At 39.6% G+C, this 15,699-nt stretch overlaps 1 protein-coding gene and 1 pseudogene across 2 annotated transcripts; one reads left to right on the plus strand and one right to left on the minus strand.

Annotated features, from left to right (window-relative positions):
• The first annotated feature begins 401 nt into the window (after positions 1-401).
• Positions 402-1,893, plus strand: LOC121761728 (annotated as a pseudogene).
• A 5,483-nt stretch (positions 1,894-7,376) lies between these two features.
• On the minus strand, positions 7,377-15,210 carry LOC121762048 (transcription factor EMB1444-like). 2 transcript variants are annotated; one of them, XM_042157800.1, is made up of 12 exons: positions 15,060-15,210; positions 14,423-14,971; positions 13,421-13,573; positions 13,053-13,137; positions 12,488-12,529; positions 10,854-10,913; positions 10,144-10,248; positions 8,965-10,032; positions 8,779-8,880; positions 8,466-8,606; positions 8,190-8,315; positions 7,377-7,677 (listed from the first exon to the last, which is right to left on the minus strand). In XM_042157800.1, exons 2-12 carry the CDS (start codon positions 14,515-14,517, stop codon positions 7,603-7,605), a joined length of 2,052 nt encoding a protein of 683 aa, XP_042013734.1. In that variant the 5' UTR covers positions 14,518-14,971; positions 15,060-15,210; the 3' UTR covers positions 7,377-7,602. The 2 variants fall into 2 exon arrangements, with proteins under 2 accessions (XP_042013734.1, XP_042013735.1); XM_042157801.1 differs by lacking the exons at positions 13,421-13,573; positions 14,423-14,971; positions 15,060-15,210 and adding an exon at positions 13,283-13,417.
• Between the last annotated feature and the right edge of the window lie 489 nt (positions 15,211-15,699).

Raw genomic sequence — 15,699 nt, forward strand, 5'->3', positions numbered from 1 at the left:
CTAATTCATTTTTAATTGCAATCTAACACGTCCCATGTTACGTATTGAATCTTGCCAGAATCAAGAATGATCGCATGAACATGAATAAATCAAAATAACAAACGATAGTACAATATTGTTAATCTTGTTTGGTGAGCAATCTACGTCTTGGGGATCTCCTCTAATATAAACACGGAATATTGGTCCTTAATATCATGAAATTTTTAAAAAGATTAGAGACTTCTTTTGTCGACGACGACGGGAAGTATCAATTTTAAAAATTGCAGGGAATCTTATCGCATTTAAATCGAGAGATGTCCATTATTTTCAAATGACCTCCTAAATATTGTTATATATAATCCACATTTTTCTACGATTCACTAAAACACTGTAGAGAGATAGAGAGAGTGAAATCAATAAACATGGTGGCTTCTTCCCGTTGCAGCAATGGCGATTACGATTGGGCTAAGCAAGTGAAGCAATTTGACGAAACAAAAGCCGGCGTCAAGGGTTTGGTAGATACCGGTATAACGAATATTCCCGATCTCTTTGTGCACCCGCGCAAGAGCTTGGAGAGCGATATTCAGGCCTCGTCGCCGTCGCTGGAGCTGCCCACGATCGACTTCGGGGAGGCGCAGAGGGGTGGCGCAAGAGTGGGGGTTCTTCCGCATAGTGAACCACTCGATCCCTTTGGAGACGATGGACGCCATGCTGGCCGCGGTGAAGCGCTTCCACGAGCTGCCTAACGCTGACAAGGCGCCATTCTACACGGACGACGCGAAGAGGAGGGTGAGGTTCCGCAGCAATCTGCCCACCAGAGCGAACGGCGTCGCGTTCTGGAGGGATTTCCTCACGTGCATCTTCCAGGACGACCAGCTTGACCCTGAGGAAATACCCTCAGTCTGCAAGTAAAACTGTAAATAAGGTCTTTTAAAAGGTGAGTAGCGCATTTCTAATAAATCTGTAATCATGATTGAGTTAAGGGAGGTGATCGGCAGAGCTACTTTCGGAGGCGCTGGGGCTGTGCCGCGACTACCTATCGGGAATCGAGTGCATGAAGAGCCAGTCGTTGGCGTGTCTGTATTATCATAAATGTCTGGAGCCAGACAAAACTCTGGGATCGTCCAAGCATTCCGACACTACTTTTTTGACCTTACTGATGCAGGATTCCCTCGGCGGCCTCCAGATTCTTCACCGCGATCAATGGGTCGACGTCCCTCCGGTTCGTGCCAATATTGGTGATCTCATGCAGGTATGTAGTAGGTATAGAATTCCTTCCGTCCCAAAAAAATACTCCCTTAATTTGCATTTATCATGACAACCCCCGTTTCTATGGATACTTACTTATTCTAGATATAAAATTATCGATAAAAATATATACTTCCTCCGTCCCATAGAAATAGGTTGAATTTTCTTTTTTGTCCGTTCCATAGAAATAGTCTCGTATCCATTTATAGAAAACTTTTTTCTCATTCTCTTTTACTTTATCATTTATGAGCCCCACAATCCACTACATTATTTCAAAATATTTTTTCTTATTTCTATGGGACAGAGGCAGAAAGCCGAAACCCTAAGGTTTTATGGTTAGGGCTGATAATTTACAGTAACTCGAAGAAGAAAATAACTCGAATGCCCTAAACCCAAGTGTGTCAACCTGATTAACATCCCTACTCCATCTTTGTGAAATAGATTATTAGCAATGACAAGTTCATAAGCGTGGAGCACAGAGTGCTTGCACAGTCTGCAAGGCCAAGGATTTCGGTGGCAAGCTTCTTTACTCCGAGCATGATCAAAGAGATTCTTTCCGACGAGAATCCGGCTGTGTAAAAAGAATTCATGTTCGGAGAATACTGGACATTTTACAAGACTAAATTTCAGGAAGTCGCATCGGCATTGTCGCATTACAAGATATGATGATGTTGTATTGTTGTTGCTTTGCTTTAGCTTATTTTCGTTTGGGGTTATATGTGTTTACATCATTCGCATGTAAACCTAATAAAATCAGTCGTTGTCAATTTCATCACCTGATTTGTTGAGTTTATCTGAATTAAATGTGGGATGTCATGATAAACAAATTTATTGTACGTCACTTACATTTGTACCAGAAAATCAAGTAAGAAAGATAATTAAGGAGATAAAGTAGGAGATATGAGTGAGTTAATTATTATCAAAAAAGAAAATGTTACACTTAGATTGGGATATCCTGAAAAGAAATGCTTCATTTGTCCCACAGTAAGAGTCATGTTCTTATTTCGAATGGTCTGATAGTGTCGGCGTCGGATGTCCTCTGCGTTTTCATGTCAGTGGCCATGGTTTCCAGATCATTTAGGGATGATATAATTATGTAATATGATTTCATTCATAAGGTTTTTAAAATTATTAGTAGTATTTAATAAGATGCTTTATAACGCATTTGTGAATAAGATTTGTAAAATTTATTTATTTTCGTTTTTATTTTTTATTAAAAATTGAAAATTATACTCCGTAAGCCAAATATGATCAATATACCACACAGATCTATCGGATTTATAGAATAACCATCGTAAAAAATTGACACTAATATTCAAGTTTGTGATTATTAAGATGACTTTTGAAGTTTATAAAAAAATATCAGAATTTCTTCAAAGTATTTTTCTTAAGGCCAAAATCCCTTAAAAGAATAATACTACTTCGCTTCACATTAATAGTCACATTTTACATTCACCAAAAATAATAAGTAGGTCATATATTCCACTAGCTCACTTTACTCACGTTCTATTATAAAACAATATAAAAAAAGTGGACATCATATTCCACTTACTTTTTCAACCTACTATTTTTACATTTCTTAAAATCCGCGCTCATACCAAATACGACTCCTATTGTGGGACGCAGGGAGTGCTCCACATGATTAATTTGTGATATCATTCTCAATTGTTTTCTACAAAGAGTAGTAAATATTTTTTTTATACTATATAATTAAATTATAAAACAAAATTCCAGTTATATATTATTTTTACGATAACATTTCATACGTAAAGTTAATTATTAATTTGATTACATTTGTTTTCTAAATCTATTTCTCCATCACAATTCATAAGTAAAAATAACTCGAATTTAATTTCATTTATTCTTTTAGGGAATTGATAAATTTACATAAATGTATATACTACTACAAAATTAGGCTTATTTCGTCATTTTTCAGAGCATTAGCAATGGAGGCGTCAAAACCGCGACGCCGATTTTTCGCCGACGCCGGTTCTGACGCCGAACCATTGCGACCGGCGTCGGTGAAATCGGCGTCAATTTCGGCGTACCCATGCCGATTCATGTGGTGACGCCGGTTCTAACGCCGATCCTCACGGCGCCATTGTAGGCCCCAGATCGGCGTCAGACCGGCGTCAGAATTTAATTTTTAATTTTTAATTTTTTTTTCGAAAACACTATATATACGCGCTTTGAACGTCATTTTCATTCGCACCACTTGTTTTAACGAGTACTCTCTCTATCTTTCTTTCTGTACAAGATCAATAACGAGCAATGGAGAACAACTACGCAGGAACTCCAGTGACTCCCGGGGTAGGGTCTCAGACTCCCCCGACTCCCGGGGTAGGGTCTTAGACTTCCCGGCATGCAGCCCCCTATGCAGATGATGCCGGGGGTGGGCACCCGGCATGCAGCCACCGGCGCAGCAGATGATTCCACCGGCGCAGGGGACGCCCGGGGGGGGACAACGCCTATCGGCCGACTTTTGATTTTTCCACCGGTTCTTCGCACACATCGACCCCAACGGGTGCACAGTATACGGAGACCTTCTCCTTAGCGGACTTGGGTTTTGATATTAACGAGGTTCCGAAAACTCTCATTCAAAGTCAGGGAGTAAGGCGGGGTAAGAAGAAGGGCAAGGCCAAGAAGGTCGGCGAGTCGTCGCAGCCGGAGGAGGATAGCCGGGTCCGGAGGAAGTGGACGGACGCGGAGAACGTTGCGGTTGCCAAGGCGTGGTTGAGTGTCTGCGACGATCCTCTCGTTTCGAACAACCAGAGGATCGTCAACTTGTGGGCCAAGATAGCCGCAACCTACAGGGCAGTTTGCCCTGAAGGGAGACCGCGCACCGGGGAGGAGTGCCGGAAGTGCTGGGACTGAATCAGGTCTGGCGTCTCTCGATTTTCGGGTTTGTACGCCAACGCCCTCCGCATGCAGACCAGTGGCCAAACAGAGGAAGACTGCAGGAGGATTGCGGAGAGAGCCTACCCCGATCCGCAGAAGAAGTACTATGAGTTCACCTACTACAACTGCTACGTTGTGCTCAACGAGTCGGAGAAATTCCGGGCAGGTGTCGACGCTGGCTTGCCGAAGAAGCAGAAACTGAACTATACCGGAGATTATAGCGGCAGCAGCGGTGGTTCGACAGACCTCCCCGAGACGGCCTAGGAGGTCCCGACCCCTCGTTCGTTCGGTCGCTGACCTCGCCCGGTTGGCCAAAGGCGGGCGCAACAGGTTGCGAGGGCGGGCACCCCGAGTTCCCAGGGGGTCCATTCGGCATCCCCCTCGGCAGGTCTACCGAGGAGCTCAAATTTTTCGCGCGCCAACAAACGCGCGCTCAAATGGTGAAGACCTTAGCCGAATTCCAATCGGCGGTGGACCCCGAGGTGAAGGATTATCTTCAGGTATTGCTCCAGAGCCAGCGTGAAGAATTGGAGGCGATGAGGAGGGAGACCGGCGGGAATAGCCGCGGTGTAGGTGGCGACAGAGGCGGCAACGACGACGGTGAAGAAGGGCTGGGCGACGACGGAGACGAGGACGGCGGCGAGGAGTGATTTTTTTTTACTTTTTAAATTGTTCTTTTTAATTTTTGTACTTTTTTTAAAATTATTGTACTTTTTTTTAAATTAATGTACTTTTTAAATTTTAATAGTATTATTCGAATTTCTCATATTTGTCTCGTAAATTAAATTACGTATGTTGATACGATTGTAAATTAAATTATATAATTGTTATTAGAGATGTGGATAGGTAGTGGGAAGGCTATGTGAGGGCTATTTGATGTCCAGTTGATGTGGCAAGCTGATGTAGCAGGAGAATTTTAGAGCATCCACAACCGTGCTCTTGCCAGCGGCACGGTTGTGGGCCCGGGCGGTACTATTCATGCCTGCTCTCTGGCAAGAGCACAACACCCACAACTGTGCTCTTCCGCAAGGACGAGCACAATTAATTTAATATTCAATTAAACATAAACATTTCCATAATACAAAAATTCATTAAAAAATCACAATAAATATTACAAAATACAAATAAAATAAAAAAGACATAATTAAAATCCTAAAAATTAAAAATTACATAATTAAAATACTAAAAATTAAAAATTACATAATTATTGGCTAATATTACCCGAGGAAGACTACTTATCCGGCGGCAACAACCCCAATTATTTTTGGAGACCCACTATCATGCCCTCGTGCGTTTGAAGTTGCGTGGGGGTCATAGTTGACCTATCGGCCATATTGAGTTGGGCCAAAAGGGCGCACAACGAGTTGTTCGGGGGTGGAGGTGGAACATAGGGTGCGGGTTCGGGGGCGGGGGCCGATGGAGTCGCAGAGCGCCGGCGCTCGGCCGCCGCCTTCTTCCTTTCTTGCGGTCGGCGTTGGGAACCGCTTGGTCCGACGTCGGGGCTACCCAAGTTAGCTCCGGCGAGTTGGCTAGCCACTTCTTCGGAGCCGGAGTCGGATAGGGATACCGACCTTGACCGTTTGGAGGAGCCGCTAGAGGAGGATGTTACGCCTCCCAGATACCTCGGGTGGAACCGCGTTTCCTGCTAAACGTTGAAGTACTTGAACGACTTACCGTTCATGGATTGGTATGTGCTCAGCGCCACAGTGATGATGTCGACCTCGCTCCGGCCGCTCCCGGCATTCCGCGACTCCTGGAGGAAATAGCCATTGAACTTGCCAATTTCGTCGTTGGCTCGGCCGATGCAGTTGTGCACCATACTCTCGTTGCGCTCGATCGTTCCCAGCGGCCGGTTTGCATTGTACCGGCGAGATACGCGCCACCAAAAGTGATCGCTCGATTGGTTCGTGCCAACCGCCGCATCTTCAGAGATTTCGAAGTACGCCTTGAACAATTTATCCATCTCCGCCGGCGTGTACGGTGTGTGCGGACACCGCTGCCGCGAGTAGGAGCTTGCGAAGGTTGGGAGGGGGCGGTCGGCCTAGGCTCCGGTGTCCACCCGTATCGTCCTTCAGAGGCACCTTGGTCGTCGATTGGGTATGGACGGTGGCCACCCGGAACGGCCGAATCTTGGGTTTGAGGAGGGGCCGAATATTCCGTTTCCGGACTAGGAAACGGTTGTGAACCGAACCATTCGGGGTTCCAACCGTGGGAGCCCATAGGGTTATCGCCTTGGCCGGACATAGTGATGTTGTAGGGTATGAGAGAATGAAGATGAAAATGAATATGAGAGATTGAAGATGAGAATGGAGATGAGAGAATGATGATGAGAATTGTGTAGTTTGATGTGAATTTTTGGGAGTGAAATTGGGGGTATTTATAGATGAAAGTGTGTATTTTTTGGGTAAAAAAAATAAAAAAATTAAAAAGTGGGAAAAAACGGTTATAAACGGATATAATTTTTTTTTATTTTTTATCGGTTTTTTTAATTAAAAACCGATTTTTTTTAAAAAAAAATTATTTAAACCCAACGGCTATGCCGTTGACGAATGAGGGCGCGCCACGTCAGCTGCTCGCTGACACGGCGCTGCTCGATGCATCGAGCAGCGCCGTGCCAGCGCCGCGAGCGCAGCGGCGGCGGGTGGCGTCCATGCCAGCGGCGCGGACGGCGGTGGCGAGCAACGCCACCGTTGCGGATGCTCTTAGTGCTGATGATGTGACAGTGTGAAGGCTATGTGAAGTCCAGTCTCATTGTGGATGCTCTCATTATTTTCAAAATTTGAGGAATTTTCCAATTTTAGTTGCAGCTTCATTTTACATTAAAATCCTTGACCACATCAAAGGAATGAACAACTTCTTCAAAAATAAACTTTTTAATATTTTTCTATAAAATAAGTTTAATTTTCAGAAATGTATATAAATAGTTTTATATTGTATTTTTTTTCTTAGTTTTGACATAAAATATGGAATGAGTTGACAGAAGTAAAAAGAAAAGAAAAAGGCAAAAACATTGATAATTAAATTAGATTTTATTAAAACAAAATTAAATTTTAAAAATATAATAATATAGGAGAGACTCATTTCTACATTATTTTCTTACCTGCATTCTCTGCCCTTTAACTATTTATTAGTATCATTTTTTCAAAATACGTGCAAAATGAAATGTCTCACTCAAAACACTCAATAACGTTATTATGCTGCAGCAAAAAGAGCAGGTAAAAAAAATACAAGAACTAGGTACCCTAAAAAAAGGAAAAAAAACACAACAGCACTCAAAATTACATAAGAAAATATACACACATTGTCACAGATAGAAAGGAAATTGTTGCCAGAACCTCTGCTACTAAACAGTCAACACACAAAAATAATGTTACAAATTACAATGGTTTGGAACTAGAAGAAGCCTCCAAAAATAACTCCGGCTCCATCAGAGCAGTGGCTATCGGAAACGTTAGTTGTTTGTTATGAACTTGCAGATTAATTCGAAATTTTAGGTTGCAACAGCTGCATCAATGACCATAAAACATCCATCCGGTGCATGCTTCGGTTATTCTGCTCCAAGGAAAGCTAACATATTAGAAATGTTGTACCAAAGGCATAGCCAAATCTAAACCAAGTCCCATACTATTACGGATGAAAGCTGCAAGTGATTTGGGTTTCGATCCGGACTAAAACTTAGACTATCCCCTCCCAGTTTGGCTGCCTTCTTTAACCAATTTATTCATAAATAATCTGCACTTGGCCACAATAACATGTGCTAGCAAAATAACAAAATGATCATCCTAATGATTTCATCTTTTTATTCCAAATCTAGCCAAGTCCCCTTCATACTCATCATGCAACAATAAAACCATTTCTATCTTGGTAAGGACACAAGCTAAAGAAAGATCGACTTTAACTATGTTGCTTATAGTTCCATTTTTAGATTTGACTGCAAACATGGATTAATCTTTTCAATGATTTGACATGGAATATGTTAAGCACATAACTGATAGAGATTATAAACCACAAAGTGGAACCTAAATTCATTTTATCTGTCAATTTCACTACAATTAGATGTGTACCTCAACCACAAAGCACATCCAAGCCTTATTTCCATAGGCTTCTGATACGCCTTTCAAAATACTTAGACCCAAGCTTCTGATTGCTTCTGCTATCTCAAGAAACTGGTCACACTCTTTGCACAGCATCTATATCAAGCAAGCAGGATAACTTGGAGATTAGAAGATGAGAAAATTCCATTTTATATCTTGAAACAGAGTCAGCTCATGCCACCAACTCAATTGAGTTCAAAGACTTATTTTGGATAAAAACAACAGATTTCTAAAGGTTTCTATTACCTCAACCAACATTTGCCCGTTCATATTTATATTTTCAACTATGATTGGGCATACTTTTTGGTCGTTTCCCACTTCTACAGCCCAGCTCGAACCCTGCTCACTACGTGAAAATTTCCTCATACCAGTGTCCTTGTCAAGAAACTGAAAAAATAAATTTTCTTTTCCAGTTAAAGCCAATAAAAATAATAAATGTTACTCCCTCCGTCTCACTACAAGTGATTGATTGCCAAAGTGAAAGAAAACGCAGAAAGATAATAGCATTTGCACAAATAGGAACGAATGTGCTCTGGATTGAATAATATCAATCGTTCACCTTTGACGCAGAGCATTTATGTAGCTTTTCTGAATGCTTGGTAACACTTTGCATAAAGATCATGTGCTTAATTGTTCGCTCAAGAAGTGAGTCAATACTGCACTGTGTAATTCAGAAGTTTCAGCAAATAACAAATTAGAAAATGGAGAACTATCATAAGCAAGAAAATTATGGTGCTGATATCACCTTTGATCCATTTGGAATAAGCTCTCGCAATTCTTTTATCCGGTCTTGGATCAACTGTCTATCCCTGGGCCTTGGCCTACAGCTTTCACCAGGTCTAGCTCTCTTTTTAGATGTCTTTAATGGTACTTGAGACCTTTCCACATATTCACTGCCTCTACTAGAACTGGTTGGTGAGATACCTTTCATAGATTCAACACCGTATGTCACTGAGTTGAAGCTACATGATGTGTCTCGGTCAAATGAAAAACCTGCCGAACTCAGAGTGCCTACACTATTGCAAGGTGTTCTGTCAGCAGTCAATAGAGATTCCCCAGTGTCACGGCATGACATCTCACTTTCTGTGTCATCTCCCTTATGACTCGCTTTAGCCACCACTGCATCTAGAAGGTGCATATCAGAGTTCTCCATCAGCAGACTGCAACTGCTCATTCCCTGAGAAATCTCAACGGCCATCTCTGAACCAATATTTTCTGCCTCCCAGACGCAATCATTTTGTTTCTGGAAAGAAGGTCCCAATGCCTCAAACAGTTCATAGCCAGCACAGAAACTGAAAGGTGACGTCTGCATCTCAACACAATTAGGCCTGATTGGTACTTCTGGGTTTGCAAAATCTAGTGTAGGAACATTGGATGCGACCATTTGAGAACCCTCAGTAGGTAGGGTTTCATTACATAAGCTAGACTTTTCAAACCTGACATTATTGATGGGTGGCGCACAAATAACTTCTGCCATCTTCCCTGAATTCCCAACACCATTCGATTCTCCAACATGTTTTGATTCATTAACAAATTCCATCTCTCCTTGTTGTTTCCTTGTAAGGATATTCTCACAACTTGAGGGAAGTAGAATATCATTTGCAGGGTTCGAGCATTCTGCACTTTCATGCATCTTCACTTTCAGATTTTTATTTAAAAAGCCCCCCTTTGGAGGCAAAATATGATCTTTATTAACATACTCCCCAAGCGGTGAAATCAACTGAGACCAAAAATCCACCTCATCCTCGGACCCTTTTAATTTAGCTACGCAATGCTGAAAAGCTGGATGTGAAGCTCTTATACATGTATCTAACTGAAAAGGAATGCAATGGCATAAGTTATTAAGATAAAATTAGTAATGCAGCATAAATCTGCATGTACGTGTGTCGGGAGGGGCATGAGAGAGATGGAACGACAGATTCACCAGAGAAGTATTCTTAAATGAGGTTGGGATACCACCAGCTAAGGAATCTTGCAGGTTACAGAAAACATTTCTGATATGGTCAACCAGCTTCAAATCCTCAGCAATCTGATACAGTCAAAGAATAGTAGGCATAAGAACAGATTTAACTGTTTTCTTCATACACCTTGACCACTTGTTGGCATTTTTCATTTCATCAAAGGCAAGCCACAATGATACCTCATAATACTTCAGAGATAAAATTAAACTAATGGGGTCTAGTCTTCTTGCCAGTCAATTAGAAGTATTTCAAAGTAGGTCATAGGCACTCAGACAACAATTGATTGGAAATTATTAGTGTGTTATTATTATAAGACAAAATGAATAGTTTTCCACAGGAATAGCTAATGTTCAAGATAAGATGGTAAGGATAAATAGCTGTGCTAAATTTTCCAACAATCAAGAACAAGTAGGAAATGTACTGCTAGGAAATGCCAAATTACTACATAAAGCATAGCATTAAAATACTTTTTCATCAACAATCACAAAAGAAGTAAAGTTACCAATAACCTAAGAATTGCAAGATCTTCAGCTTGTCTGAGATATGCCTCACATACAAAGCAAGAATTATCAGAAAATGAGGGCATGCATTTTGCATAACACTTCCCTTGTAGCTTGCATAAATAACAGAATGAACAAGATGAAGATGAGAACTTGAGGTACAATTAAAATACCTTATGAAGGGAGCCTAGTTGTACAACTCCATGTGGAATAACAGGCACGACTGCAATGGTCTGTACGCAAGACATCTCATGTTACAGATTTTTGTAGACAAAATGCAAAGAGCATCCAGCAAAAATACAATTTTAAAATCTCTTTTGCCAGCATTAAAGACTAGAATCTGAGAACATACATGAATGAACGAATAGGTAACTGTATTCGCAGAGTGTCGAGTTCAGTTCAGTAACTTATAGGTCCACAGAGAATCACTTATAGGTCCATGAATTACTTAAAATACAGTGCGAGGGTTCTCACAAATAAGAGATTTCTATTCGAACCAATCTTATCTAAATGGTATGGGGAAAGGTTCAAATGAGAACCCTCAAATATTACGAGGACGGAAAACTATCTTCGGCCTTTCAATCATGGCGATCTGTGGTGGATCCATGTCCTTGCTGAATGAATGGGTGTTGAGCTGAATCTCATGAAAAACGAAAGGTCTATTTTTTAATGCAGCTATTTTCACTACGAATTCTATGACTTTATACGTTTAGTTTACAGTCATCCCATGTTCTCATGAAAAATGTAGTTTTCATGATAACCCAACCTTACTACATGGTTTAAATAAAACTTTTTACTTTCTGAGAATTGTGAGAACTTTTGCAAGGAAACCGTGAGACAATTGCACTGAACCTATAAAGTAATTTGACTGAACATTAAGAATTCGTGATATTTAATACTGTATTTTATAGTATAATAAATTTTAGATATTATATGATAGATAGAACCATAATAATTAGCATGTGAGTGTTTTTCCTCATTTAACTCCTAAACTTAATCCATTATTATACTCTCTTGCACTCTCTACAAAACTAAAATCCTACGTCCATCATTAAATAGAATCCTGAAATTAGTAACCTTAAACTCATTTTGTTTTAGGCTTCATGAACCAATTTCAAGCTTCCAGAATTTTTTAAAAAAAAATCATCTTGATTAAATAACTAAGTAGACATACATAACTGAGAAGGGGGTTTTACTTTGATAAATTTGAACGTTGGGATATCCCAAGGCCCTTATTACCTTTATCATTTTACCTAGTTTTTCTTTTTAATTTGTCCCATTGAGGATAAAGATATCCAATCATCTATCTTATCAATCATGAAAAGTAAATGTCCCCTAAGAATTGAAAGCACATACGTTAAGACAATCCATGGTAAGAGGTTAAATTTGGAAGCAATCATCAAATGCGCCAACAGAAATACGCATGCCTATGTTTAAAAATGCGTGAATTCAAATCAAACTTAGAGTCCAAGACATATTTGTATAAAATAGATACCTTACTAAGATTCATAAACCTTAAACATTCACTATTAAGGTTGGCAAGCTCGGTAATAAGATAATTATCTACTTAACACTTTAAGGAAAAAATCAAAATTTATTGAGGGTTCTACGTTAGCCACTCTGCAACAGAATCTTTGCAATAACCAGAGGTCAGAAGGTCTAGGGATACAGTGAGAGAGATCATTAAAATTTATAGCATATGTATAAATGGTTCTTACAATATACGGCATTCTACTCCCACTCCATTACAGTAAAAGACCACAATAAGAAGCACCTCTTAAATCAAATCAATGGGAGATGAAATCACCTTGATGCCAGCTGAAAACTGTGTTTGCCAAGCACCATAATACTGGATAAAAGAAAGTCCCATCAGAAAGAATGACAACAAAACTGAACGTGTTGCAGCAAGGAATAGCATTACTTGATCTTCATCTAAATTTTGATGACATATTTCCAGTTTAACACTTCTAAATACCGACGACAACTTCTCTAAAAGGTAAGTCAATCTCAACCGAACCACAAAATCTTGAAGTTAAACCTTAGATCTAACCAGAGTTATTCCCCCTCAATAAAAAATCTAGCCAGAGTTTTCCTTGTTCGGGTTAATTCACAATTACAAATAACATCCAACAGAAAAATCCAGTCCACCCAATTAACGAAATTTACGAAAATAGCATTATTCTTGAAGTGTGAAAGAAACAAAGAGCCAGATAGATAACTAAAAATAAAGATATCTACCACGAAATATGACCCAAGTTACTATCTCAAAACATTTCATTCTTATGCTTGAGGATGACTAGAAGGGTAGAGCATGCAAATAAAAGGTTCTCGTTTTAATTATATAGACAGCAATATTACATTAAAATATATACCTCAGATGAGAATGATGAATCAACAACATGCTGATCCGAAAATATCCATGAATGCTTCCCAGAAACTGCAACATGCCCAACAACCCTACATGGCCAAAAGATACAGAATTTAATGCATAGCGAATTGGGTGTATAAGTAAACGTATACATGTATCTCTAGAGACAGTGACACTCATGTGTATTTTTAAATTGTGAACAGATATAGATGAAACCATGACTTCTGCATTTACCTGTAGAAGTGCGGAGACCAATAATGATAAATGGTGACCCACGAGCCATAGTTCATGTGTTTAACTTAAACTCTATCTAGAGAAGTAGATTTGAACATGCAAAAGAGAGATAAGAAGCAGAAACCGTAAGCCTCATACCCTTCTCCAAGAGAATATACTTGATATGACATCTTTGCAACAGCTAATCCCAAAGGATCATGTGAATAAGAACCTTCATTCAGGGTACTTGCTGTTGATTTCTTGTCAGGATATCGGTTGCCTTCATAATACGCATCCGCCCAAGCAAACATCCTGCAATACATTGGTGCGCAGTCAGACAGTCAAATTAATCTATACATTTAAAAATAATCAAAATAATAGAATGAGAAGTCCCCTGCAAAATTTTGTTGTTAAAAAAGTATCTCGTATGTACTCATTACGTTGATGTTATCTGGTTAATAAAAATTAAAGTCAAATGTAGCATTTGATTTGAGATTTACGAGTGATTATATTCTCTCAACTCTAAACTTTCTCAAGGGAACAAATACTTTATTACATGAGTTATTCTGAAATTCATAGGAATGGTTTGAAAGCACAACCTTCATATATTCTTTGTTATCTTTTCAAAAATTTCCAATCTTACAATGCATTTGTAATCTCACGTTACATAGCAACTTACTTTGTCCAGAAGGGATAAAAAAACATAAACAGATTAGACCTTTTGTATCATAACAAAGATGGATGGGTGCATTTGCAGTCAGTAGTCAGTACATACAAATATACCAAGCTGTACATATATGTGGTGCAGAATTTTAATAGCATCCATTTTCAAACATAATTGTAGTCATGTACTTGTCCAAAATAATCAGGCGATTCATTACAAACTAAAACTTGAAAAAGGCACATAAAGATGTGTGAAGACCATCAGAAGCAACCACAGGCCAATATTAGACATCTAGATTTCATTGTGTTAGGACACAAACAACTAATTGTTATGAAGAAGAAGAAGAAGAAGAAGAAGAAGAAGAAGAAGAAGAAGAAGAAGAAGAATTCATAAATCAAATAGCACAAGAGAAGTAGATTATCAATGTGTCATTTCAGGATGATTATATTACGAAATATATTCATTCACATCTGAGAGTGAAATACTAAGAGACTCACATCCTTGATCGATGCTTGAGCTTCCAGAAAACCACATATTCCCAACCAGTGTTGAAACACAAGCTCCTGAGTGCTTCTTGCAATCGGCTTGCCATGTTCAATAAAATTCCTACCCAGTAACACCCAACTCCAACTCTAAATCAGGAAAGAAACCCAAGAAACTCCCTATATCCACCCCCTTTTTGATGTGTAGCCCAAATCTTAGCTTCCTCTGTAGGAGCCTCTTCCAGCTTGTTTCCTTCTCAACCGTCTCTTTATAGGAGGTCCCACTGTTGGCAGCAGCAGAATATCATCTTTGCCCATCCTCTCTCCCACAACCATAACCCAAACCTCCCAATCAAACAACAAAACCTTTTTCAACAAAAACCACCGAACACAGAATCACGAAATTCCTATCTTATACCCTCCATCCCAATGACTTTCCATCTCCGTATTCATATAATATCTCACTCAACGGCTGAATTATCTAACAATAACAATACTACATCAGCTACAATCTGCAGAATCTTCGAACACGCGGCATCTAACGAGCGCTGACGTAGAATTCAACTATACAAATGATTTAATTAGATTTTTTTAATAAAAAAAACGGAATTGTTTGTGGTTAATTTGACATTGAAATGCTTAGGAGGAGTACCTTGGGAGCTGCGAGAAGAATCTCCGAGCTGAAATTGGTGCCATGTTTGCTGCAATTTTAGGCGGTTGTGATTATAGGGCAGAAGCGATGAGCGGAAAACGGTTTTTTCTTTAGGTATATATAGCAAAAGGGGAAGGGTGAATGAAATTGAAAGACCGATTGTGCGCTGTCATGAAATGAAACTCCCGCTTTTTGGCTTTTCGCCGCATGCTTGTCAAATCTCCATTTTACCCTCAATCTTGTCTTATTCCTTCACATAGTGTAATGTAAAGAGCTGTGTCAACATCCATTACACCGCCCACCAGGGTGGATAAGGAGATCAATAACCCCGTTCTCATTTCCGGCCCCAAGTCTCCTCTACGTCATTATTCCTCTACAGTTACAGTCCAGGCCCCAACTGCTATAATCCTGCATGCCGCAACTCGGGCCGCAACTAATAAATAACACTATTCACAACTCCAACCTATTTTACACGTAAAATAAAAAAACACCGAAAATTTATAACACGGAAAATTTCATTTATAACACGAGAATTTCATTTTTAATACAAAAACAATAAATTATAACCTAAAAAATATAAAAAAAATTAGAATATTAAAAAAAATTTAAAAAAAATTAAAAAAATTGAGGAGTAGGCAGC

The sequence above is a fragment of the Salvia splendens genome, chromosome 13 (assembly GCF_004379255.2).
Source record: "Salvia splendens isolate huo1 chromosome 13, SspV2, whole genome shotgun sequence".
NCBI classification, from domain to species: Eukaryota; Viridiplantae; Streptophyta; class Magnoliopsida; order Lamiales; family Lamiaceae; genus Salvia; species Salvia splendens.

Coding starts and splice junctions, on each gene's coding strand:
- LOC121762048 (XM_042157800.1), bottom strand. CDS start 14,517: ATGGCAAGCCGATTGCAAGAAGCACTCAGGAGCTTGTGTTTCAACACT. Junction 10,914..12,487: donor AGTTTTCAGCTGGCATCAAG/GTGATTTCATCT, acceptor TCTTGCGTACAG/ACCATTGCAGTCGTGCCTGT. Junction 7,678..8,189: donor GGATGTGCTTTGTGGTTGAG/GTACACATCTAA, acceptor TCCTTGGAGCAG/AATAACCGAAGCATGCACCG.